Below are 26178 nucleotides of genomic sequence, written 5' to 3' on the forward strand. Positions count from 1 at the left end.
GATCTGTTATCAAAAGCCTAATCACTGTGATGCCCAAAGGGATGCAAAGAGAGATACCCTTATTATACATTGCAGTAAATACCTTCTATTTTTGTCAAGCCCTAGTAGGACAAGTGTACCTTGGTTCCCTGTATAAGTGAGGTCTGTCCCTTCACAAACCCTCCCTGCATATTCCCAGGACTGACATCTTCCACTACCTCCCTCTTGCTCATTCCCTCTCTCTCAGATGATGCAGAGTGCCAGCAAGTCCCTCAATAGTGTCATATCTGTCCTTTTTATTCATTGCAGGGTTTATTTTTAGCCTGAAACAACTGCTTCCTAAAAATGGAGTTCCTAATGACACGGGAGCTGGACACAGCTATGTAAGGTATCCAGGGCTTGGCCTCACAGCTTCTCCTGTCTGTCTCTCTCTTTGTTGTGAGTCCAGGACAGCAAAGTTTGCTGCTCCCCACCAGCCTTGCAGTGTTTGGACTGATCACCAGGAAGGCAGCAGAAAGAGAAACCCAGTTCAAACTGCACCTGAAGCCTTGGTCTCCCCCTCTTCCCAAATCAAGAAAGAGAGGGACATTTACCCACCCTTTGGTGCACTCCAAGGGCACCCCTATGAAGGCAACTTGCTGGATCCTGGCAGGTTTTTACCTGCTTTTCTGCTGCAAAAGCAGAAGAGGGACTGAACTTCCCCACTTACGATGGGAAAGACCGAGTGATCGACCTGAACGAGAAGAACTACAAGCAGGCTCTGAAGAAGTATGACATGCTCTGCCTGCTCTTCCATGAGCCTGTGAGTTCTGACAAGGTCTCCCAAAAGCAGTTCCAGATGACAGAGATGGTCCTGGAGGTAAGTGCTGCTGCATGTCCCAGTCGGGATCAGTATCACAGCTCTGGTCAGAGCTGTGGAGAGGAGCCACAGGACAGGGCAGTCAAACAGTCTCATACAGGGGAGGCTGAGCACCCAAAAGTTTGTGTTTGTTTACTTGCATTTGAGTTAGCCCCTGCCTGAATTCTGCAAAGCCCAGAAAAAAAGCCTCTTTTGTGCTCGTCACAGTTGTTTGCTGGGAAATAGTCTTTCTGGATTGTGTGTCAGAAACCAGGCAATAGCAAGTAACCTTGCGAACCTCAGCAACAGGAACTCAGCTCAGCTGAGCTTTCTCAAATAGCACAAACCTGAGTACGTAGCTTGAAATTTTTCGATCCTTCCTCATTCTGTGCAAGCCAGTATCGCACTCTTATTCTGGACTCAGTCCCACTTTTTATCCCACTAGGAGAAATCTGCCAAGAAACCTTATCAAGCTGTGCAGCACACGGGCGTCCTAGCTCCCCATCTCAAAATCTCCCCATTGGTGCAGCATTAAATCCCTTTTTGTTTTTCTGACACTTAGTTGCCTGCTTGGAATCAATCTATACCTGCTTGTTAATGCAACCATTCACTTCTGTGCTAGAAAAAGCGTTGTTAATTTTTTCGTGAACGAATCCTCAGTAAAATAAATCATGGTAAAAACTGCAATGTAGATTAGCAGCATTTTTTCTGGTAGTGTAGCTGTAATCTAGGGAGTCATACAGCTGCAAGCCTGGATTGTTAGGTGCCTGTTTCCTGCCACAGGCCTGCAAACAGTCCCTCTTAGCTAAAAGACACATTTGGAAAGAAAGTACGAATTGCAGAAGAAACACTTAAACTTCATTTATCAGATCCAGAGAGAAAATGCATTCCATCCCTAGAAGTATAGCAGATGTGAATTAGAAAATATGCTTGCTGAGGACTCAGACCCAAAAAAGTCCAGTGTCAAGTTCAAGGTCTGCTGACCTCCTCAGCAAGCCTCATGACTACCTGAAAGAAAGATTTAAAAACTAACAAGATTTTAGTCACTTGTCAGGCAACAGTTACTTTCTGCAGGTGAGTGATCGAATAACACTTGGCAAAGAAAATAAAAAAATTATGCTGGAACTCCAGCCGAAATGAGTATTGTGGTAGTATAATTCCATTGTTGTTAATAGGATAGCTATTTTGTGCTTGATAGGTGGCAAACTGTTACTAGGGACATATTTATAGAAACCTGACAGAAGCATGCCTCATCCCTGGAAGTATTCAAGGCCAGGTTGAATGGGGTGCTTGGGAACCTGGTCTAGTGGAATGTGTCCCTGTCCACGGCAGGGAGGTTGGAACTAGATTATCTTTAAGATACCTTCAAACCCAAGCCATTCTATGTTTCTATGATTCTGTGATCCGTTGTGTACTATCAGTTTGAGTCCCCATGACACCTAAACTGGTGGTAGCAATCAGACCTATCAAGTGTGTGATGGATTCAATACAATCTGGCTTAAAACTTTTGTTTTTCAGGTTTGGATTCAGCAGTTGATAACATGAGCTTAGGACTCTCATGATTTATTTGGTTTCTGACTGCCTCTCTGCCATGGACTTCCTATGTGACCTTGGGCAAGAGACTGAGGTTTAGATCCACAGGAGACTTTACACAATTGTAGTGCTTCAGTCCCCTAGTGCTCATCTACCAGCTAACTGTGCCACACATCAGCTGGCACTTGTGGCTTTGACCTCAAAATTTCCCAAGCACTTGCAATGCTGATTCAGTGCATGTCTCACAGTTTCACAGTCCCTCCCCTGGACTTGGAACTGCCACAGCAGCAGTCTGACAACCCAAGTACAGAGCAATCTGCCAACTAAACATTTCTTTGCCTTTGTCAGTCAAGGGAATCAGATGGGGAGAGGGTCTCACAAGGCAACAGAGAAGATAGAATATGTCCTATCCTGCACAGGATACAACCCAGCACGATGTTAGTGCTCCCAGTTTCTGTACTAATTCAACCATGGGAGTACTCAGGAAAGGAGTAGGCAAGTCAGGTTGTAATCTGCTCTTTCGTGTGATATCATTCATAATGTGCCATGGGGGTCATTTTCAACTTTCTCTGCCAGAGCTCATCCAGCTGTTGGACTTCACTGCATGTTCACCAGCACAGGGAGAAGGAAAGAAATGGCTGCAGTGACTCCTTGGCTGAGATATGGTCACCTGTGATGTGAGCTGCCTGGGATCAGTATCCCTGGAAGCAGTCAGCAACTGAACCCAGCTCTCCTGTAATTTGAGCACATACTCAGAGTAGTGAGCTGCTCTGTGGGCACAGGAGCAGTGACAGGGCTCTCATTCCATCCAACCTGGGAAAAGTTCACATCAGGAAGGCTTTACATATCTAATTTCAGTAGAGGGTTCAGGCTCTGAGTTCTGAAGGTCCTTTACACCTAAAATGAAGTATCTAAGACGTAAATACTCCAGCCCTGACTATTCCATGCCAGCTGGCTTGGAAGGCTCCTAGTGCAGGGTGCTGCCTATGGTAAGATGCTCCTTTCTGGGGCACCTTATGTTTTTCCACCTTACTGTACTGACAATTTTCCTGTTGTTTTACAATGAGACATGCTGCTTCCACAGTTTGGAAAACATCATGTCCTTAGCCCCACTTTCATAGTGGCACTGGTGTCCATCATTAGGAGTAATTGGGAGCTTCCATCTGACACACAGGCAGGTGTGGAGCCAAGCAAAGGTCTGAGCTGGGTGGTTAAGAGTTGTTACATCATGTTGCCTGATGTACATGTGTGTGTGGGCACACAGAAGGAAATGGACTTAATAAATGTTAAGTCCAGAAAACCCCCAAAAAGTCCACCCTTTCTGTTTCTCCCACCTGCACCTTATAAGAAATGAGTAATCCCAAAGAACAAAGAACTGAAGAATTATCTGAGACATCAAGAAAAGAGCAGGAGAGATCCAGCATGATTTCCTTGAAATATGTAGCTCATCAGTTACAAGATCTGACTGGGGCCTCTCCCAGGAGTGAGGAGCACATGAGGCTCTCTCTTAACTGGGTCCTTTGGTGTTCTGCGAGGCTTGAGCTCTCATGGCAACGTTTTCTTCTTTCAGGGCACTTCAGCCTCTTTCCTTCCAAGTCCCTGCTCTTCACAAAACTTGCAATAGCTTTATTATGTATGACATCGGTGACTCTTGAAAATTTGGTTCAAAAGGACCAATAGCCGATAAAGTTACTAGGGGAGGCAGCTGACAGACAGACCTGAGTGGAGAGAGGAAAGAATTACAAGGCTATCATATACTTAGGAAATAAAACTGAAAACCTGACAGCACGTAAGTAAAGTTAAGCACTTATTTAAGGACTTCACCAAACTATAACTGTGAACAGCAGATTGAGAAGCGATATGATAGGAAACATTTCCTTCCCACAATAAAAGACCAGCTTAGAGGACTGACTGACACTGTCCAAAGCTCAGGGTCCACACCCACTATCACCAGAAAAGGGATGATGTCATCAGGCTGATATTACAGTTGGCACAGCACATGGGGTTTTTAGTTCCCTGCACCCGGGTGCACTGGGAACCATCACCAGATTCCATGAAGCCCAGGGTCCCTTTCTAGATTAGAAACCACCATGAAGCAGTCCTGAGAGCTCTTGCCACCTACACTGCTGGGTGCCGCCTGGTAAGGACAGGATCCAGGGACAACTGAGCTCTTCTGGGAGCAAAAGGAGCTCCTGTGTCATCCTTTGTGTGTGACAGCAGCTCCGGGGATAGCAGTGACAGCCCCTCAGGTCCCAGTGGAAAAGCTAGGGGCTGTTGGATTAATCTGTCAGGATAATAGCCAAAGCAATGATTGGAGATGCCTACTGTTTTCTGCCTAGGGTGGAAAAGGGTTGGAGAAGGATTGGTCTAAGAGAACCCAGAGCAGAGATATCATGAGCACAGTCTGTTTCATAGCTCAGGTTAAAGGACTCTTCTCCTCTGCTTGCCTTTCTCCTATGACTCCACTCTGCTCCACAGGCTACTGGAAAGCACCTACATCTTGAGCGGGGAAAATCCTTCATACAGGGCAGTGCAGAGGTTGAACCAGGCAGTCCCAGAGTGAACAGTAGCTATTTCTAGTCTGTGGTAATGTTTACAAGAGCTCTGCACAATTCATAAGGTGAGCACAGTGAAGAAGAAGGCAAAACAGCCAAGCAATCACAATAATTATTTAACAGGGAAAGTAAGAGAAAAAGCTACTTGTCCTAAAGAGTCTCAGTTTTAATGAAGAAGGGTCAAGAGAGGAAAAGATCAAAGCAGTGAAACTGAGAAATACCAGTTCTACTTTTCTTCTGCTCTGTATCTCCCCTAACATACTTCACCCTGTCTCGTACCACCACTTCTCAGACCTTCTCCCTTCTTCTCATCTCTGAATCTCCTAAATAGGGAGTTTTGCCTTCCAGTGGGCCAGCCTCTCTCTCTAGGGAATCATGTAGCAAGAATAACAAGCAGTGGGGTTAGGGGCTTTCCTTTTGCACTTGTGAAGCTCTTTTCTCTGCTGAAACTTGCTCAGTCTTGGCTCCCCTGTCATTCTTCCCTTGCCATCTGTGTGCATGTGTAATATCCTTAAAAAAGAGAGGCTCATCAAGTCCAGATATTTTAGTCTCTTCAGTGCAACAGTGACCCTGGACTGAAAGTTCATGGAGAACTGCCCTAGTAAAAACCAGTCTGATTAGTGGTAAGAGAAGAGGTATGTGGCTACTAAAGGTATGTGGCTTCCACTATAAGTAAGCTAATGCAAAAAATAAGGAAGGAAGGAAAGGAAAAATTGTGCACCGATTACTTGCCCTTTGAGGCCATGTAAGTAGGTCTCAACTCATCAACAGCCAGCACACCACCGATTTTTAGCAACAGCACCCAGGAGGATTTCACTTACTGATATGCCAGTCACAAAAACAAGTTACAGAGAGCTCCCTGTTTCACAAATGGGCACATTGACATCCAGAGACAGCTATGTTACTTGATCTTTCTGTATAGCAGTGATAGAAGTAATTTCCAAGGCTGCATTACCTATCATTGCCATGTTTCTTTCTTTGAAGTCCCTCTGTCAGTTCCCAGCAGTGAGTTTGAACTGGCTGCACGAGCAGCATTTAACATAAGAACCCACTTTCAAAGCCATAACTGTGCTTTGAAAGGCACCTTTCTCATCTGCTAAATTATGATTGGAGAGAGGATTGTACTGACATCAGATCTTAGAGCAGAGACTAGCTGTAATCCCAGGATCTAAAGAATACAAATGTCCCCTGGAGACATGGCAGACCCCTGTGAGCTTGGGTTAGCTTTGCTCACAGAGTGCAAGACCAAGTCTGCTTAGTCTTTGCAGGCTTCCTTGGCCTTGAAGCAATGAGCTCTTATCACTGTCCAGCTGTTGCAGACAACCTCTGTAGGTGCCATAGAGTCATAGAATCATTTAGACTGGAAAAGATCTCTAAGATCATCAAGTCCAACCATTAATCCAGCACTGCCAAGCCCACCACTAAACCATACCTCTGACTGCCACAACTACATGTCTTTTAAATACTTCCAGGGATGGTGACTCCACCATTTCCCAGAGCAACCTATCCCAGGACTTGACCATCCTTTCAGTGAAGAAATTTTTCCTAATATTATTATTTTCCTAATATCCAATCTAAACTTCCCCTGGTGCAATTTGAGACCATTTCCATGCAAGACCTTGAGCTGCATGGAGACTCCTTCTGAGTCACTGCTCCCTTCAGAAATGCAGTTGAGGAAAACTGTTGAAAAGTCCATCCTCTTTGGTATTGGCCATCCTGACACACTAGTCAGCTTCCCCAAAAAGTACCAGCAAGGTTTCCCAGTGCCTTCCTGCTGGGCTGATTCCTGGGGGGCAGAGTCTCACTCTTGTACGATGAGGTACCTTTCATAGAACCACAGGATGGTTTGGATTTGAAGGGGCCTTAGAGATCATCTTGTTCCCTCCTGCCCATGGGCAGGGACACCTTCCACTAGACCAGGTGTCACTTCCCAATAAGGTGGGTCATCACACCAGGTTGCTCAAAGCCCCATCCAGCCTGGCCTTGAACATTTCCAAGAATGGGCATCCACAGCTTCTCTGGGCAACCTGTTTTTGTGTCTCACCACTCTCACAACGGTGGAATTTCTCCGTTTGCCTGTCCTGAGGGCTTACTTGAGCTCATACTTGCCTACTCAGTGGACATTGTGGTGTTTGTAGATATTTCATGTTCTCCACCCCGGACCTTGACATTTCTCAGGATCCTGACCGCAGGCTGGGGCAGCTGTTGCTCTGTGGGGCAGAGTGGGTATGGTTGGCCATGCCATGCTCGCCCACCCCGACCTTATTCCAGAACTTGGTCTGCCAGTGCTCTTCATCTAAAACTAAACTAATCAAAGCCTGTGACTGCCCTTCCTTCATGCCTGAGTATCATTTGTAGGGAGAATGGAAAGGGGATATGATAATTCTCTTTAAACACCCGAGAGAGAGAAGAGCTATTTAAACTCAAAGCCTAAGGACAAATGGTCTATGAATAAAACAAGTCTGGAACTACAAAGTCCCTAATCACCAGAGAAGGAAGGCTCAAGGGGAGAACAGTCTAACCAGTTTTAAATGGACATTGACCGCTTTGTGACAGAGATTGAATGACAAGATTATGGGTCTGATGACCAAAGATATCCTTTTGCAGCCTCTGTCTCTAAATAACAGGCACCCAGGCAAGAAATCCATGGCCTAGGAAAGGCCTAGCAAGGTCCAAATTATTTTCTTTCTCTCCTTTGCACATTGGGATTTACCTACATACATGAGAAAAAAAACTTGCCCAAGGAAATAGAGCAAGCAGCAACAACGAAGAACTCAATTCCCAGGCAGTCACTCCTCCCCTCCCCGGTGCCCCGGGAGGGTCAGTGCTCCCTCTTGAGCGGTGCTGATGGTGCTCATTCCTGTGTGCTCTCTGACGCAGCTCCGGTGAAGGCCAGCTGCCATACATGATACGTCCTTTTTCTGGGAACCCTGTCCAGCCCTGGCAGGAGACAGACAGCCGTCAGCTAGCAGACCTCTGACACCTGGAACCCTGCGCAAAAAGGGCTGTGTATATTTAAAGCTTTCCTCAGTTCTTATTTCTGTCTGCTCATTCCTTGGGTAAAAGGTTTTCTTGTCTCAAGGACCCCTCTGTTCCCCCAGGGCCCTGCCTCCCTAATCCTTCCTGCAGATGCAGGACCAGAGCTCCCAGCTCTCGCCTGCAGCATCCTGGACTCTCCTGGATTTCAGAGGTGCTGGCTTACACCCACTTGGTCAGAAACTGGAGAAATCCGGCTTGTTCCTGGGAGCTGGAGGCGTACAAATGACATGGGCAGTGGTCCGCGTAGGTGAACGGGCTGAATACCAAGCATGCTTCCCTCCTCCAGCACCTAATGAAAGGAACCAGCTTGCGCCCTGAATGGGCTTTACAGCCGCATCCAGTCATCAGTTTCAATGCAATCTTTCTGAGGCCAGAAAGACAACAAGGCAGCAATGGCTTCACTTTTGTCAGAGACAGCCCCCAATTGCACCTTCAGTCTCCCTTTTGCCAAAGGGGAGGTTAGCGGGGTGTGCCTCCAGCCCAATCCCAAACCCCACAGCCTGGGGCAGCACATGTGTGCACGCATGCACGTCCCAGTCTGTCCTTGGCATACGAGCTGCACAGCTGAGTTGGCAAAACATCTGTGATGTAGTGCCAGTGAGGACTGGCTGGGAGCAGCAGCAGGTGGCCCCTGCACCCATGGGTGCTCAGTGGCACAGGCATCAGCCTCGGTTAGTTCACGGCTGAGGGGGCTGCGCTTTGGCTTACAGCTCGCTAAAATTAGGGATGCCAGGAGCAGATAAAAATATAGCCCTAGCTATGTGAAACCTTTAGGGAGGCAGCCAAAAGCACATCATATGTCTTACTGTGCTGAGTGGCTGTGCAGCAACTAAAGCTCCAAGGCAGTGTTTTTGGAGCATTACCTGTGAAAGCCACCTCTGAGGGAGTGACCTTTGGGGTGTCCCATATATGGGGACTTGCCTTTTAGTCCCAAGGAGCAGTGATCCCTAGGAGGGGAGGTTCAACCTCTCCAGGCAGCTCAGGTGGTGGAAATGCGTTGGAAGGTGGAACACACAATTCTTCTTCAGTCCTCACTGCCAGCAGAGTGACTTCTCTAGTGGCAACTGCTCAGCAGGCTTCTGGCCCTGCTCTTTGATCATCATGATGCTTCGGGACTTCTAATTTACCAGCCTGAATTATGGAAGAACCTGAAACATTACTAGTGTGCTATGCAGGGAATGCTAGAGGAGACAGTACAGCATGAGGAAGGAGAAATAACCCTCTCTGCTCTCCAAGAAACTGTCCCCTGGCTTAAACAACAGAGAAGCCAACTATAGCGTGAAGGCATGAGCCCTGCGTTAAGATTCAAAACTTCTGGGGAAATACCCTAGACACTTGCCATCTCCTCCTACTGATTCTGAAATAAAAACCTAACATTTTTGAATATAAAATCATCATCATTTCATCAACCAGTTTCTGACCATCAACATCAACTACAGCTTTAAAGAGAGTAGCAGAGAAGTGTAGATTGCTTGTGGAACATTTCCTCATCATCCCCTGTTGCTCTTCTCCTTGCATTGCGGAGTTTTTTTCTTCCTCCACTGCTAGACAGGGAAACAGAAAGCTCCCCATGTGTAAGAGAATTTACTTACAATGGCTTTCAGGACACCCAACGCCCCAGACACCTGTCTCCCAGCCTGAGCAGCTAAGAAAGATGAGCCTTACTGTCTGTGGGAGCTCAGCACTAGAGAAGTGGGATGAAAATCCAGGCCAGAATTCCATAATGTCACTTCACAAAGAAATCTGACCATGACAGCCACCCCTCCCACCCCTATTTGTAACCCTCTCTGCTGGATTTTGTCTGCCATTTAGCAGCAAAACTGACACTAAATGCAAGGTTTGGCACAATCAGCATTGTCTGCAGCTGGAATAGGAGCATGGTCAGACAGACAGTGATATTCTACTGCTGTATAACCTGGGATTTTAGAATGACCCTGTGCAACTTCTTAAATCTCAAAAGCTTCCCAGCATCACACCTAAGTTCAGATAGGTACAGTGGGTGTGAAGCTGAGATGTGTCTTTCCACACCTATTATTCAGAGTGCCTGTTACTGCTGACACCATACAAGATGAGGTGGTTCTTGCTTACTCGGTGGTACTCAAGCTTCACTTTGGGCTGGCATGTCTCTCACGTCCCAGAGGTTGTGCACTCCTCATGCGTATTCAAGTATGCTTATTACCCGAGCCATGTGGAAGAAAGGAGGAATGGACCCAACTCACACCTCCTTTTCCGAAGGCTGCACAGGACAGAGCTTGTGATCCTGTGGTTAGAAAGTATGCATTGCAAAGGCTTTCACGCACATGAGAGGAAGGCTGGAAAATGTGCATGAGATGTGAGCTTACAAGATTACTGGGCTCTTTGCTCATCCTCTCAGCCAACTCTGCTTGCCCAAAGCTCTTGCTCTACCTCAGGGATTGCATGATCAGTAGGTCCAGTTCTTCCGGGGCAGGTTTATATTCTCCCATCTCCCTATGCAGCTGTTGAAGCTAAATTACTCACTATAGAGGCTGACACAAAGGCAAGGCCTCTGGCTGGCCAAGACTTCAAGCGATATGAATTTAAAGGCATGAGGAAGGAGGAGTGGAAGGAGGAGGGGCTGTGTTCTTAGATTACAGTTGCCTCTGACCCAAGGTCCTGAGCCAAGAGGATTGTCAAGATTAGAAACATTATCTGCATTCAAATCCCACTAGCATTATGGAATCAGAAAAATACTGTAAGGGGATATATAAATGCTTGATACTGTAATGAGTAGGGGGCAACTAGCCAAACCACTGTGCCTCTGGCATACTCCATGTTTTGCTGCCATATGGGGTGAAGTATAGGTGTGGGAACATATCTTCACCTACGCACTGGTCAGACTCACCTGCTGCAGTGGAAAGCAGGAAAGCAAGGCCCTGCATAGCTGGCACTTTCAAAAGCCACCACATAGGTACTGACACCCTGCAAAGGTCTCCTGCCCCAGGAACGGACACAGTAGAAAGAGCTAAGAGAGTCTCATGTTACACAAAGAGTTCCCTGTTGTGAGACCACTGCTCCGAGGAGGAGCACAGGCTGTACTGCTTTCCTCATTGTCTCATTAGCATGAGGTCTCAGCAGAGGAGCCAGGGTGCCTGCTTGGCTCCCAGCTCTGTCCCCTCATACAAACATAACCCACAGGCACACATACACCCTGTACAACGGCATGCTCCTATATACACAACGCTGTTGCACATCTTCTCTCGGGCTGAGCCTCTTCAGAGGGACATCTCTAAACATTCATATCCACAATACATACACCTCCAAGAGACAGTCTTGCTAGACACAGTCACACAAGCCCTGCCCACCCAATGGGCACACCTCCAGCATTACTGTGGCCATTTTGACTACTGAGCACTCTCAGAGTCTCATACAAAGAGGCTTTCATCACATCACCCATGTTTTCTTGACACAGTTACTCTTCCCAGCAAGATCCCACCGCTCACAGCTACGTGGCTACACCCACACCTCTCCACAACTTACCTCCATGTGAGCTGCATACTGACATACATGACTCCTGATCAATGCCTCCTCTCTTGCAATCAACCCAACCACTTGTTTGTAGCAGGTGTTGCAGCTTTTCTGCACATTTCTGACCTTCAAACACCCACAAGAAACCTTAACCATCTTCTGTGTGCAGGGGTCAAGAACTATTCAGCTTAAACTGCCCTGACTTTGTCTGGCACCTGGCTGACATAACTCTGAGTAGCTAGATAAGTATCAACTGGAGTGGACATGACTGAACAAGTCTTCTTCCCTTGGGCTTTCTGTGTTTTTACCTCTGGTCACAGAGCAGCCAGAGCTTCAAGCATGGACTCTGAGGAACCTCTTGCTGGTGTGCACAACTGCCAACAAGCATGCTGACAATGTCCCAGAAAGCTGATGATCCTACAGGCTCCATCCCCTTGTCTAGGAAAGACAGATACCTGTAATGGGGGATCTTCTCTCACCATCTTGCTTGGAGATGTCTAGAGAACTCACAAGAGATGTCCATCTCTCACAGCAATATTGGGTGCCAACTGCTCTCAGGTGCTCTGAGATGTACAGCCGTGGCCTGAGCCAGGAGATGGCATGCCAGACCAGTCAAACTAGTGCTCAGATGCCTCATCATTGGATATGCAAACATGAATCAGTGCTCTGCCCCATTCAGGCAGTGTCCATGGCACAGGCCCTGAACGTGCAGCCTTACCTTTGTTTTAAAGCACTGGCAAAGAGCAAGGAAAGAGCATTGAGATGCCTGTTTCCTGTGTAACAGAAGCACCCCTTTTGCTTCACATGGTGTTCCCTTAAGGACAACAGGGCAGATAGCCACAGGGGGTTCAAGGCTACAGTGTTGCTGTGAGGGTTGGTGGAGACTATGTCCTCCTGGAGGGCTTTGGGACAGGCCTGGGGATGCGTATTTGTTGGAAGGAAGGAAACAACCACATTCTTCATCATTCCCCTTTGCTCAAGCGAGGTCCTGAGACCTGTTCATCAGGGTGTCTGTCACCATCCTCCAGAATTTCGGGGACAGGCTGGGTGCTGACAGCACAGGGAGCTGGCCGGCCCCATGACACCCCATCGCACAGGCAAGGTAGCTGCCCCACCACTTTTGCTCCCCAACACCTTTAATTGCTGCTCACTCTCACAGTGGCCGGGCACAGGCAGAAGCTATTTATAGTAGGGGAGCCACGGGGCTGCACGGCTGCGGTGGCAGCACTGCTGGGTGACATTCAAGCTGGCTTTGACTCTGGGGCAGGCACTAAAATGGGTCGGGCAGGGGGGCTTCCTCATAAATCAGCCCTCTATATCTCTGGCCATGGATTTCATCTGCCCCTCTCCTACCGCCGAGCACTGGCAGCTGTGCCCTAATAGGGACATTCCTATCCCAGAGACCCCTGACCCCTCATCTTCATCATCCCCCACTCTCGGACAGGGCTGGGAGGAGGAATAGCAAGAAGACCAAGGCGTTCATGGATCAGGAAGGGAGAGGGAGCAGGAAGAGGCTCTTACAGCTGCTTGGTGGTCTCAGAGCATCATTATCACCTTGTATGGTCTGTAGCATGCTTGCAGTGGGGCTGTCAGTCACCTGGTGCTTAAGTGGACCCATTTTCCAGGGTCACTGCATCTCTAGGAGCCTATCTGGAATTCACAGGGTCTTACTCGGAGCTGCTCCCACCATGGGGCCCTTGCAGAGCTTCTCTCCTTTCCTCACATATCTATTTTCACAAAACAGGCAGGAACTCGATATCTTCAAGAGGCCCCTTCGTCAAAAATGGTGGGAACAGGGAGCAGTGGTTTAGAGAAGCTGTGAGAGGTAAACACAAGCATGGCTGGGATTAGATGCATTTCTTTAGCGAAAAGAGGGAACCAGGATCTGGGGGGCTACTGAAGCCTGGACAGGAGATATGACTTCAATTATTTCATAGGAAAGTGAGCCTGTTTTGGCCACCCCATTGCATGCATGAAGGAAACGATGCTGTAGTATCCTGCATCCCATCCAGTTTGCATCCACTGCTGCCTGGCACCATGCACTTCAAGAGTTAAAATGTTGGTGGTGCCCCCACATTGCACTCCCCTGAAGGAGGCCAATAAGGCACCAAGGAGGAAATAGCTTTTGCTTTGTGTCAGTAGCATGGGTGTTTTTCTTCCAGCCATGCCCACTGCTTTAGTGTCTCTGATTCAGTCAGGAGCCCTCTCCCCATGCCAGTCTCAAACAGCTGTGAACAGCATGTGGTAGTGCCAGCAAATCCCTGCTGCAACACAATGGGAAGAAACCCAACCCTTGTGACCTCTGGTTATCTCAGCAGAGAGGCAGCATGTGACACATCCCACTCACTGGTGCTGTTCAAAAGCAGAATATGGGTCACTTGTGTCTGTCATGCCATGTTAGTGGGGTGTGATGCCCTTTAGCTACCCTGTGGTGTCAATGCTGCTAATGTTGGGCTCTCTAATTCCTCCCACAGCTGGCAGCTCAGGTCCTGGAGCCCAGAAGCATTGGTTTTGGGATGGTGGACTCCAAGAAGGATGCCAAACTTGCCAAAAAATTAGGTGAGTCCCATGTCTGATATTTCTGGAATAGCTTGGAGAGGCTGTGGGAGTGATGTCCAACAGCCAGCCCCATAGAGGGCAGCCAAATCCTTGTTACCAGGATGGGGAGGATGTTGGTGGCACTTGCACACTGACCACCTGCCCACCTCACCAAGGGCAGGATCAAGTAGAGGGGTAGGGGTGAGGATGAGAGGGATGAACCCAGAAAGATCCTTTCAGCAAAAATATTGTTGTCTGAGAGTACCAAAACCAAACCGAATCAAATGAAAAAGAAAGGCAATTCATGCTGTAATGATGACAAGGTGTAAGCTCACAGCTTGCTGTGCAGGAACAGTAAATAGATGCTATGGAGTAACTTCATGCTCTTCCTACATAGAGACATAACTGATACAGCTGTGCAGAATCAGAACATAGAGGGGAATAACATAGGTCCCCAAATGTCACCCGCCCCATGGCAGGGTGACCTCTGCCAACAAAAGGGGGAGCCACAGCCTTGCAATGGTTTGGCAGCCAGGTGCCAAACTGTTCTGGTTTGCTCCCCAGAGCGAAAGAGGAAACTTGTTCTAAAGGTGGAAAGATGCTGCACTGCCCAAGCCTAGACACAGCTGCCTTACAGGGACTGACAATCCCTTTATATTTTAGCCCACAAAACAATATGGAAATACTATGGCACATAAATAAAACAGCACACAAACATACCACTAGGCTTAATGTCAGAGACTGTTTAGACATACCAGAGTGTAATTTTCTTTCCTAAATTAGAAACTGTGTGTGGTAGTGGGAGCTCAGCTAAAGACAAGAGCTTCTGCTCCTCTGAGAAGAAACAAACTACCAACCACCTTGACCTGTGGTACTCTGCTGTCCTGCATTACAGGAGGCCAGTGCTGCTGATTTCAGAGCCTCCAATGAAGTGCAGTGGCACTCAGTCTTCAGTGTAGTGATATTGCATTCACATCTGCCTCCTGCTGTCTGTGCCATCTCTCCCATTGTTTTCTAACCCTTTTGTCAAAGCCAGATAAGCCTCAGACAGTTTGAAGCTCACTTTTAGATCACTGTTGATGTTCATACAGTCCAGCCTTCTCCAGACAGTGAGCACAACCCTCATGAAAATCCATTTTCCATAGTGAGAGGTTGTTAAAATCTGAGCTGCCAGTTAGAGCCCAGTAAATACTGCAAGATAGATAGCCAAGATAAAACAAGTTCCTGGTATAGAACTTTTCCAGATGAGGCCAAACTGTGACCTGAATGAAAAGTTTAACATTTGGGAAGAAGTTAGCCCCAGTTCTGGCTGAGGTCTGTTCCCGTGCCATCAGTCAGGAGACTGCTCAGGTTGTTTCTAAGTAGACCTACACAGTTAACAGGCAACTGCATTTTCCCAGACAGCATTGCTGGAATAACAAGCAAGATACTCTGCAGTAAAAATGCTTTTAGTGACACATTAACCACATTATGTTTCCTGTCTCCTTCTTTCAGGCTTGCTTGAAGAGGGAAGTCTCTATGTCTTTAAGGATGAGCGGTTGATCGAATTTGATGGGGAACTGGCCACAGATGTCTTGGTGGAATTCCTCTTGGATGTAAGCACAGATAAGCTCAGAGCTACATAAAGCCTCTCAGAGAAGACCTTGCAAACACTGAGTTTGCTAAAAACCACAAGTGTATCTTTGTTTGAAATGCCATCTGTTTGCTACTCACTGGTAGAGATGGCATTTGCCATCTTCCCCAACACTTGTCTGACCATGAGTTCACAGGGAAGCTGGTATCTTTATATGCTACCAACCTCTTATGTCTTGGAGACATTATGCCCTCTGTCTTGTTTATGGAGTATTTAAATGGAAGTCAGCAACAATCCCACATAACTGACTGCTGATCACCCATCTCAGTTAGCAAGCTGGTGTGCAAATACTTTGCCATTTGCAAAGTCTTCCACACTATTTTTTTTTTTTTAAAGAAAAGTTATTTTCAAAAAAAAGAATATCCAAGAAGTAGGATTCTTATAGAGCAACTAAAAAGAGCTTGGTGCATTGAAAAGGCCTTATGCTGCAAACTGTTTTCCCATTTCTGTGGGACCCCTGGTGGTCTAGTGGTTAGGATGCAGCACTGTCACTGCTGCAGCCTGGGTTCGATTCCCAGTCAGGGAAACTCCCCTGGGCAGATGGAGCTCATCAGCCCTGTAAGGCCATCCATCTCAGAGAAGGTCACTCTAAACAAACCTACGTCTTGAGGACCTCACTGCCACTGTCCAAGCTTGCTCAGCCCCAGCAGATGAACCTTAGGATTAAAGGGTGGGCTCAGCTCAGCACACACTGTGTCTCACCTAAAAAAATCCACTGCGCAGGCTCGAAGGGTAAAGACCTTTCCCAAATCTTCGTTCGTGAAGACTGGCCATACTATACTATTTTCCCATTTCTAGACACATGCAACATAATATCTCTTCAGGCAACTTCCCAAATTGCACTGCCATGAGTGAGAGAAGGTCAAGGCCCTAGGACTAAGTGCCCTTGGGTCATTTTGTGCACGGGCACCATGATGTACTCACCTTTGTGCCTAAATGAAAAAAAGATGCTGAATCCCCCATATATATGTTGCACTTCTCTTTTTTTACATTTTATTCCTAGGAAAGGCAACAGCCCAAAACCGTGGTCTTTGCTTTGTAATGAAAACATTTTGTGGTGGTTTGGCTTTCCTTTGAAATGAGACTCCTTTATAAGCAGCTATGCAGTAAAGTAGATAAGGGAGGTAAGGCAAGCAGTGGAGCTGGCAGTGTTTGTTTCCCAGGGTGGCAGGTTGCCTACATGGTCATCTGTGGTGCAGGACTGCTGATGAGAAGAAGCACAGCCAGGGAAGAGAAACAGATACCCTGAACCTCAGCTCTTCTGTGACAATGTCTGTGGCTGCATGCATCAGGTGTTGTGGCCAAAACACATGCTAGTGGATTCAGGGACAGAAATGGGCATCTGCCCCACTCAGGAGGGCCACAGACAGGTCAGGGCTTTACCACGACCCCGCAGCAGTGGGATCCCTGGTTCCCATGGCTCAGGCCACTATGGCAGCAGGAAACTGCACATACTTCTGTGGGTGCAGCAGAGGCACAGCCTCATGTCAGAGCATCGCTCACAAGGAGTGCAGTGTAAGGTGCTTGATGAGGTTTTGCTTGATATGCCTTGTGGTGTGACACTGAAAAATCATGTTCTGTGAAAAAGAAGACACCAAGGATTTCTATTTGGGCATTTTCCACTCAAGAGGAAAAGTACTTGGCAGGGTAATAGCAGGTAAAGCAGGGAAATAAAACCAAACACATTTGTGATGCCTCAGCAGCCTGATCTGAAACCTGAGGTTCTCTCTGAACCAGAGGTTCTCTCCTCCTCTGTAGGCTGTACAGTGGCCTGCCTGTTTTTTCTTTTCCTCTAGTGAAAATGCACTTGATTTATACCAGTATTATTGGGCAAAATAATCAGACTGAATCTTTTCACTGGCAGGGACTAGTTAAGAAAACAGAAACAAAGTCTGAATCAATGGCAGGCTAAAGTGCCAGATAGGTCTTCCAAATTCCTCATCAACACCGTGATGTGTGTGAGGCCAAAGCCTGGGTTTAAACCATTCTTCATAGGAGCATCAGCCAGGAAAATTCACATCCAGACTTTCCACTGCTCCAAACCTCTGTTTGGCCACCCTCTAGTGTGCTGGTTTTAATGTTTTTCAAAAGCAAGTTCTTTGCAATGAACTCTTCCACCAAATGACACTTGAAAACAGGTATATATAGATGTAGGTATATATGTATCACTTACAGAAGCTCACAGTGTTCATACCAGCTCCTTTCAACTGCTCTTCCTTCTTTTCAACCTCCCTAAAGCCAGCTGCAATTGCTACCCCTCATCTCTCATCACAGCAGGTCTCTCAGCATCCATTCAGGTTACCCTGTCCTCTATCAACCTCCCTCTGGATGCTTTCACCTACGCAGGGAACCTACTAACGTCTCTCTTTGAAGGTGACCTGCATCTCTCGGTTCCTCACATTAAGGCAGAGAGCACTAATTAGGGTTTCCAACAGCAAAGAAATTGGGTGACCCCTTTCTCCTCACTTAGGCTGCTTGTGACCCACCCTGCCAGGCGTAGGTTGGTGCTGCAAATCACTGTGCTATCACATGCATTTGTCATGGCAGTTGCTAGAAGACCCCGTGGAGGTCATAAACAGCAAGCTGGAGCTTCAAGCCTTTGACCAGATCGATGATGAAATCAAACTCATCGGCTACTTTAAAGGAGAAGACTCTGAACGTAAGATGAATATGTTCCTGTGGGGCTTAGAGCCTGGCTGGGGGCTCAGGGGGCCGGGCATTGGTTGTTCTGCATGAACATGAAGGGTGTTAGGGGTATATGGCAGGGTGCGACAATGTGAAAATTGATGGAGGATGAGGTGGGGTTGCAGACAAGTTTCTGCTGGTGTTAGACATGAGCCCATTCCTACACCAACAGCCATGACCCTTCTACAAGGAGTCTGCTGGTAAGAGAAGAGGGCCATAATCCAGGGCTCCTAAAGTAAAGTAAGTTTACCTCACCCAAAATCAGCTGAGATTACAGTTACAGTGGGTAAGGAAATTCAATAATAAGTACTTCAAAGAGAAGTGGGAAAAGCCTGTTGTAAAGATCTCCTGCCAGGCTGGAACCCAGCACTGTGCTGTTAGGAGTAACAGTAAAAACATACCTTGTTCCTGTACCTTGTTTCCCCTCCTCCTGCAGCAGGACAAGCATGCCTAATAATGCTTGGTGACTGCTTGGGGAATGGCGGCAATCATTAATGCTGGACCAATTCCGTGTATTTCCCAGGCTGAACTACCTCTGGACCTGCTTGATGGTGCAGCTGATTTCAGCCACAGTTAAGTCTGGTGTGCTGGGATCTGTAGTTTTCCTGAGCACTGTGGAGCTGTGCAGCATGTTGCTCCACTTGAAATGGTCCTTCTGTGTAAAACCTGAAAGGGTGGAAGAAACACAGGGCTGTCATCTGTTGGAGTTTGCAATAATTTATATTTGTTCTTCCCTGATGCCTTCTGTGCTGATCAAACTGTGGTCAGCTGTCTGTGAAATATCTTCTTCATTCTCCTTTTCTCCTTCCAGATTTCAAGGCATTTGAAGAAGCTGCTGAACAATTCCAGCCGTACATCAAGTTCTTCGCTACTTTTGACAAAGGGGTAAGCACCCACAGACCTAAATGGGAGCTCATAGATGCCACCACTTGTTTTCTGAGAGCTCAGGATGTTCCCAGATTTATTATCTGGCTCCAGCTTCTCATTTTCAGTGTTCCTGTGTTTTGTGGTATTCGTGTCCACATTGGGATTTGGCTCTGTCACAAGATAAAAGGCCATTTCTGCAGCATGGAGGGACATCCTGATATGGGTTTGACCTCCATTAGGTCTGCGGGACCTTGAGTCTGGCTTTCTCTACTCCAGTGCTTGACACCATTAGTGGAGAGAGCGTCAGTGGGTTTTTAGCCAAGGAAAGATCCATTCTGTTATGTGAGCTATCCCTAGGAGTGCACTCTGAGGTAGAACAAGCACCTTAATCTCGGCTCTGACACTAGGAGAGACTCTGGGTAGGCAAAGAGGCACATCAGGCTCCCTCACCTCTGACTATCTGCACTGTAACAGGTTGCCAAGAAGCTAGGTCTGAAGATGAATGAGGTGGACTTCTATGAACCATTTATGGATGAGCCTGTTCACATCCCTGATAAGCCTTACACAGAAGAGGAGCTGGTTGAATTTGTGAGAGAACACAGAAGGTAGGTAGTGTACAGGATGCTCCTGGACAAGGAAGGTGAGTAAAGGTGTCTGTCATTGCAACCTTGCCTTTCTAGGGCAACCCTCTCAGAAAAAATCAGCATGACAACCACCTTTTCCATGATTTGCTGACCCAGGTTGGAGACTGTGGCTGGTTTTTCGCTAGTCCCAGAGGTAAAAGTATCTGTGTAGCAATTAGAGCTCACTACAATGGGGCTGTGACTAACTAACTCCCTAGTTAGTCCTCCTTCAAAAAGCTGGGAGGCTTGAAAGCAGTGGAGAGTGGAAACCTTGGCCTACTTTCCATGCTTTTTATTTAGGTCTATATAGAAGATAATCTTCTTCAAGGCCTCTCAAGTCAAATTCAAATCTGTCCAGTCCCATCCTTCCCCAAAACAGCTTCACTAATGGCTATATTCCTCTCCTAATGTCAGGTATATTTGGAGGCAGGCTCTGAGCTTAGACCAAGCTTGGAGGAACTGTGATGGACTAAGAGACTCCTGCTGACAAAGGGCACAGAGAGGCAGCCACTGTCATGGTGTCATGGCTGTGTTGAGCCTCATATGGCAACGGTGCTGAGCACCTACAGTGTTTGATCAACCCAGCAGGAGCTGTGGATGCTCCATGCTTTTTGCAATCAGGTTTATTGCACAGCTGTTCAGGGACTCAGCTACCAATGTTTTGGAAGTCACCGGAGAGGCTGATCCTGTGTGAAAGGGTGAGGTTAAATATACAGGCAAAGCTACCGATAAGGTGCTGTGTTTTTACACCCTTAAAAACACCACGCAGGATAATGGCACAGTTAACCTGCTGCTCCTGCAATAGCATTTCCCAGCAGATGTCCAAGGGACCAGGTCAGAGTTTCAGGAAAGCAGGACCATTGATATAGAGGGGGATCTCAAATTGGGCTCAGCTGGAGGTTTGTGTTCAACCATAGAGGGTTTAGAGACAGAAGATCATCTCTGGAATCCACAACTCACCAGACTTGGAAACAGAGCTCTGCTTTTTCTGAAACATGAAAGGCTCCTCTATCTCCCATGTACTTGCAATTTACTTTGCTGACCTCCAAGACTTGTTGACCTCAGTCCTTCGCATCTTTTTTTTCCAAGCTCTTTCTGTCAAGCAGTAGCATCAGGAGGCTGATTAAGCACAGTCAGCTACATGCTAGCCTAATAAGGCAAGCTCTCCACCAGCACAAAATTGCAGCTGAATGCCCTAAGTCTTATATATTTCAAGATGCTATGTGGTCCTTGCTAGGATCAAGGGGGTGGGCCATGCATTTTGCAAGTGCCAAGGCTCAGAAGAGAATTAAAAGGAGTCCTGTGAAATTGGAAGCCTGAAATCCCAAACCCACCAAGGTGCTGCTGTGGCAGGGGAGGAACCCTGGGGTGACAGTGGTATGTTCCTAGCAGTTAATGCTGAGCGTCTCAGAGCAAAAGTACTTCTTCCTGCCTTGCCACCAGTAAAGGACCTAAAGCCACAGATGGGAATTAGTCAGATATGAAGATGATCAGACCTGTAGACTAAAATGAAGTAACCTCAGCAGCTGCCACATGCTGGTTCCCTGTAGGCAACTTGGCAGGGTATTCTCTGCAGGAAGGTATAGAGGACCATTGGCCTCCTCCCCCTCACACAACAGATTTTCTCACTTCATAGGCATAGACTAACCCTCTTCTGAGGTGCAACGCCCCACTGCTACCTCTCCATCCCACTAAAGGAGCCATGTCACATCAATGGGGAAAGCTACTACTAGTCAGCAGCATCCAGGCTCTTTGTCTTAAAGAGCCCTTACAAAAATGGCTCCCCACTACTGTGCCCAGGCAGGCTTCACTACCACTTCCTCCAGAAATTGGGATTTACTGTGCTTCCATTGCAGCCTCAAGGTAGGATCTGAAGCAGGTACCCAGGAGGAGCCCACACACAGCCTCCCAGCTGAGGCTTCTCCAGGCAGCTGCAGACTGTGGTGGGAAAGTTCATCCTCTCCTGAGCAGGTCAGGAAGTTGGTGTTCAGTGTGATGGGGTGACTCATCCAAGGCTGCACAGCTGATGGGTGTCCACCTGAGCGCAGAGACCAGGCACTGGGACTCCGAGGTCTCAGCCCAGATTTTGCTCCCAGTTGTACAAAACCAAATTACATGGTAGCTCCTCTGCTTGCAGCAAGAGGCCTCTGGGTTTATGCCTGTTTCACATGCAAAATGCCGGGGTTGGACCCTCAGTTCTCTGCAATCGTGGTGTAGCAACCTGGGGGACTGGATTTTGCTCCCTCTTACTTAAAAAACCCCCACTTACTTCACTCCCTCCAGCATAGGGAGGTATCCAGAGCAACAACACAGCAATCAGTACCTGTGGGTGTGATCAAATCCTTCCCACTGTTTCCTTTCTCCAAGTGCTTCCCCCAGAGAACAGCTTAGGGAAAGTGTCTTGAAAGCCAGCTACAGATATGCCTAAATTTGTAATATGCATTCACCTGACATAACCTCTGGGTTTGGACTATTAACAATGAGAGGATTGCTGGGTCAAGAATTGTATATCTTATTGGCTATTTCTTCAATTTCTATAGTAGTTTCTACCTTATTTCTATTTTGATGCTGAAAAATACCCTACTGTAATGAGTTCAGCAGCTGAATTATTCATTGCATCAAAAGACCATTCCTATTTGTTCAGTTTATACCTGCTACCTAATGATTTCTCTGGACACCTACTAACTCTTGTTAGTTAACTAACTCTTATTAAGAGGAACAATGACTAATACTTTAGGTAATCTGTAGGGAGAGAATTGCAGAATATTCTGAGTTGAAAGGAACCCACAAGGATAATCAAGTGCAACTCTTAATTGAATGGCACATCAAACCCATGACCTTGGCATTATTAGTGCCATGCTCTAAGATATTCTCTTTTTTTACCATTCTTGATTTTTTAGACCCCCTGCCAAATCCCTCTTCTGTCACCTCCTTTACAAGATAAAGAATTCTTATCTATTTAATCTTCACCAAATAGAGATCATTCCACACCTTCACTAATCACTGCCACGTTTCCATGTGCCTTTTTCAGTTGTTCATGTCATTTCTGTGATGGGATGACCAGAACTACACATACATTCACTGTGGAGGTGCACAGTGTAGCTCTCTATTGCCATGAGGGTATAATATGTCCTTCTCCTTAGTAATTTCCCAACTGTTTGTAACCTTCTTTTTACCATTTTCCTTTGGAGTTGATGCTTTCTCAATTTGTTACAACTTTCCCCCTTTCCTGAGAGGCAATAATTAATTACAACTAATTTAGAACCCACTGTTGCACCTGTATAATCAGGGCTGGTTTTCTGCAAGTGTGTTACTAGCTATATGACTGTTTATCATGCAGACACTCAAGTTTCAAGAGATCCTTCTGTATCACCTCTGTTGATCATCAAAGAACTGTATATGATAAGCAAATCTTCCTATTTCCCATCTTTTTCAGACTATATGAGAATATGTTATGCATGTGATCATGCCAAAGAATATGCTAGGAACTGGTTAATTTCCTCTGTCACGAAAACTGAACATTCATCTTCACCCTTCAACGGTATTAATCCACAGGAGGACCCTCTCCTCTGATCTAACTGCAGCTTAGTTTCCCTGAGAGTCTTTAATAAGGGATCCTGTCCAATGGTTCTCTGAAAGCCACTCACCACATTCACCAGCATACCTTCCCCCTCTCACTGACTTGCTCTGGGAACTCCATAGCCACAACTTTCCTCCTAAAGGCCATGCATCTCTTGTGCAATCACATTATGTTCCTTCAAAGGTCTCTTAGCTCTAACTTTGCTGGCAGCACTGTGCTCATAAGGAAGTCACCCTTCCAGATCTGTGGCTCTTCAGGTCCTTCAGGAAGCTCTATAAAATGCTCTTGTTGCCACTGCTCTGATAGCAGGGCAAACTGAAGTGAGAGATTAAACATCTCACTTATACCACCTGGTTCTGGCAACACGCTTCTACTGCCTTTACCAATCTGTTCTAAAACCTCATAGACTGACACTTCTCTTTGGAACAGGTCCTGGGACAGGTCAGCCACAGAGACCGGCTCTTCTGGGGGATCCTTCCTGAACACCTGATGTCATAGCAAGCAGAGGTGCAAAGGATGACTTGTGCTTGTCTGCTATGGCCTTGTGTTCCTTGGGTGCCCCTTTAACACCACAGTCAACTCTCAGCCTGACAGGCTCTCTGACAAGCTTCCTGCTATGATTGTGTCTGAAAATATTTACTCTTAATTTTTTGGTCCTTTTTGAACTACTTCTCAAAAAAATTTGCTTTGACTAGTCTTAGGGTTTAAATTTTCTTCTCAGTGGTTATTTGATTATAATCTTCTTCGGAGGTTATTCTGTCTTCTTTGTGTCAGCAGAGGTTGGAGGGATTTCTGTGCTGAAATTATGCTGGGGTAAAACCAGGAGAAAAGGGAGACAAAGCCCATTAGGAATGTTCCAGAACAGAAAGACAAAAGTGAATGGGTCACCTCATGCTCTCAGCACAGACAGAACAATCTGCCACGTGTGAGACTAATTCACCAGCACATCCCAGCACAGAGAGGCATCTCATCTTCCCAAGCATGAGTAGTGGTTGCAATGACTCCAGTGGGGCCAGGGGCAGGATTTATCACCATAAGTAAAAGTATAAGTTGACCTACAGTGCCCCCACGTTTGCATTCAAAATGTGGCTGATCCAGCCACAGTCAAATGTGCCCTGGTGACCATTTCTGTGTTTCTGGCAGCATCACGTGTGACAGTGCTGGATATGTCCTCAAAGAGCATTTCTGTCTTCCTTTCAGGGCCACCTTGAGGAAGCTGCGCCCAGAGGACATGTTTGAGACATGGGTAAGCACGTGAGGGTGGGAAGCCTTGTGTCCCCTGGCCACCTTTCAACAAGGAACTGCTGCCCAACTCCAGTCTCTGGCTGGGCAAAACACTATCTTTCCTTCCTTGCAAAGCTACTTTCTCTCTTCTCGGAAGAAGGGAAGGCCTTGGCTGTGATGCCTAGCACCCGAGTTCAAACAGTGTGCTCAATGCTTTGCTCAACAGCGGTGGACATCTGAACTGGGTCCCGTTTGCTCCACAGATGGAAGAGAGAAAGCCAAGCAGTTTGCCAGGCAGGTGTTGGGCCTGTGTAGGGACTATGACAGAGCTGTGGAGGACATTCTGCTGCAGGATGCTCCATCTCAGCTAATGGGTATCAGTGTTGGTAGCGGGAAGATTTCAGAGGCCTGCTTGCTGGGTGAGCTGCACAGATTGTACGGATGTCTCATGGAAATTTACAGTATCGTAGATTGGTTTGGGTTGGAAGGGACCTCAAAGATCATCTAGTTCCAACCCCCCTGCCATGGCAGGTACATCTTCCACCAGATTAGATTGCTCAAAGCCCCATACAAACTGGCCTTGAACAGTTCCAGGGATGGGGCATCCATGAATTTTCTGGACAACCTGTTCCAGCGTCTCACAACCCTCACAGTAAAGAATTGCTTCCTAATATTAAATCCTAATTCCTAAATCTAAATCTACCCTCTTTCCCCCTCATCCTGTCACTACATGTCCTTGTAAAAGTAAGAGAGTAGTTGTACAATTCAAAGTGCAAGTGAGGGCAGGCAGTACAGTTAATTATATAGATTTCAAAGCAGATCATGCATTGATTGCACTTCTTATGGTGTATGCAAGCTGCAAATCAGCAACTGTGAAGAAGTAACCAGCAGTTTAGCCCCTATCACACACTCTCCCTGGTCTGCAGGGTTGGGGAAGAGGGAAAGAGTGAAAGTGAAAGAAAAATTGTGTATAACAAATTATCCCTTCACTGTGAATGAATATGATGTTAAAAGCTAGTCAGGGACCCTCAAGTCCCAGATGAACGCTGAAAAACACAGTTGAACAGGTGCTTTACAGACACTAAGGAAGATGCAGTCATTCCTCCAGAAGGCTTGACATGTTTATAACAGCATATTCAGATGTCCCCTTGCTTGGCTGTTTAACATGAAATGCTTCGAGACTCTGAAGTGGCAAAAACCTTGGGAGTCTTTAATACAACTAGCAAGAGGTAATAAAATTGAACCAGGAGTTATGAGTCACTTAGGCATGATAGCTTTTCATTTTGTTTTGAAATACAGATTCTGTATAGAACATAGCTCCCAAGATCCATTGAAGCCCCTCCAAGGTTTTTAACGGAGCTTCAGTGAGACCCAAATTTCACTTTCAAACTGAACATATTCTAAATTAGCCTCAGAAGAGTGTGAATTCACAGCAGTGGGACATTTCTTTACCAGCAGCCTGGGAATACAGAGCTTGCCTCCACTACAAGCAGGGAACTCATACCTACAGAAGACAGAGGGCTGGATTTTGATCTCACTGGAAGTTTACAACGTGCTCATTGCTTTCACTGGAGTTAGTCCGGTTTGTTTGCTGCCTT

At 46.7% G+C, this 26178-nt stretch overlaps 1 protein-coding gene and 1 non-coding gene across 2 annotated transcripts in view; both read left to right on the top strand.

The window, feature by feature from the left end:
* Window positions 1–430: 430 nt before the first annotated feature.
* Window positions 431–26178, top strand: part of LOC116783487 (calsequestrin-2-like) — a 32329-nt gene continuing 6581 nt past the window's right edge. Inside the window, 8 exon segments of the mRNA XM_032681080.1 lie at window positions 431–654; window positions 656–838; window positions 13905–13989; window positions 15463–15563; window positions 18149–18260; window positions 19098–19171; window positions 19628–19758; window positions 24557–24602. Coding sequence (XP_032536971.1) covers window positions 604–654; window positions 656–838; window positions 13905–13989; window positions 15463–15563; window positions 18149–18260; window positions 19098–19171; window positions 19628–19758; window positions 24557–24602 — 783 coding nt within the window. The 5' untranslated portion in view covers window positions 431–603.
* TRNAD-GUC lies at window positions 16056–16127 on the top strand. The gene has a single exon. It is a non-coding gene; the product is annotated as a tRNA-Asp (tRNA).

The sequence above is a fragment of the Chiroxiphia lanceolata genome, chromosome 2, assembly GCF_009829145.1.
Source record: "Chiroxiphia lanceolata isolate bChiLan1 chromosome 2, bChiLan1.pri, whole genome shotgun sequence".
Classification (NCBI taxonomy): Eukaryota; Metazoa; Chordata; class Aves; order Passeriformes; family Pipridae; genus Chiroxiphia; species Chiroxiphia lanceolata.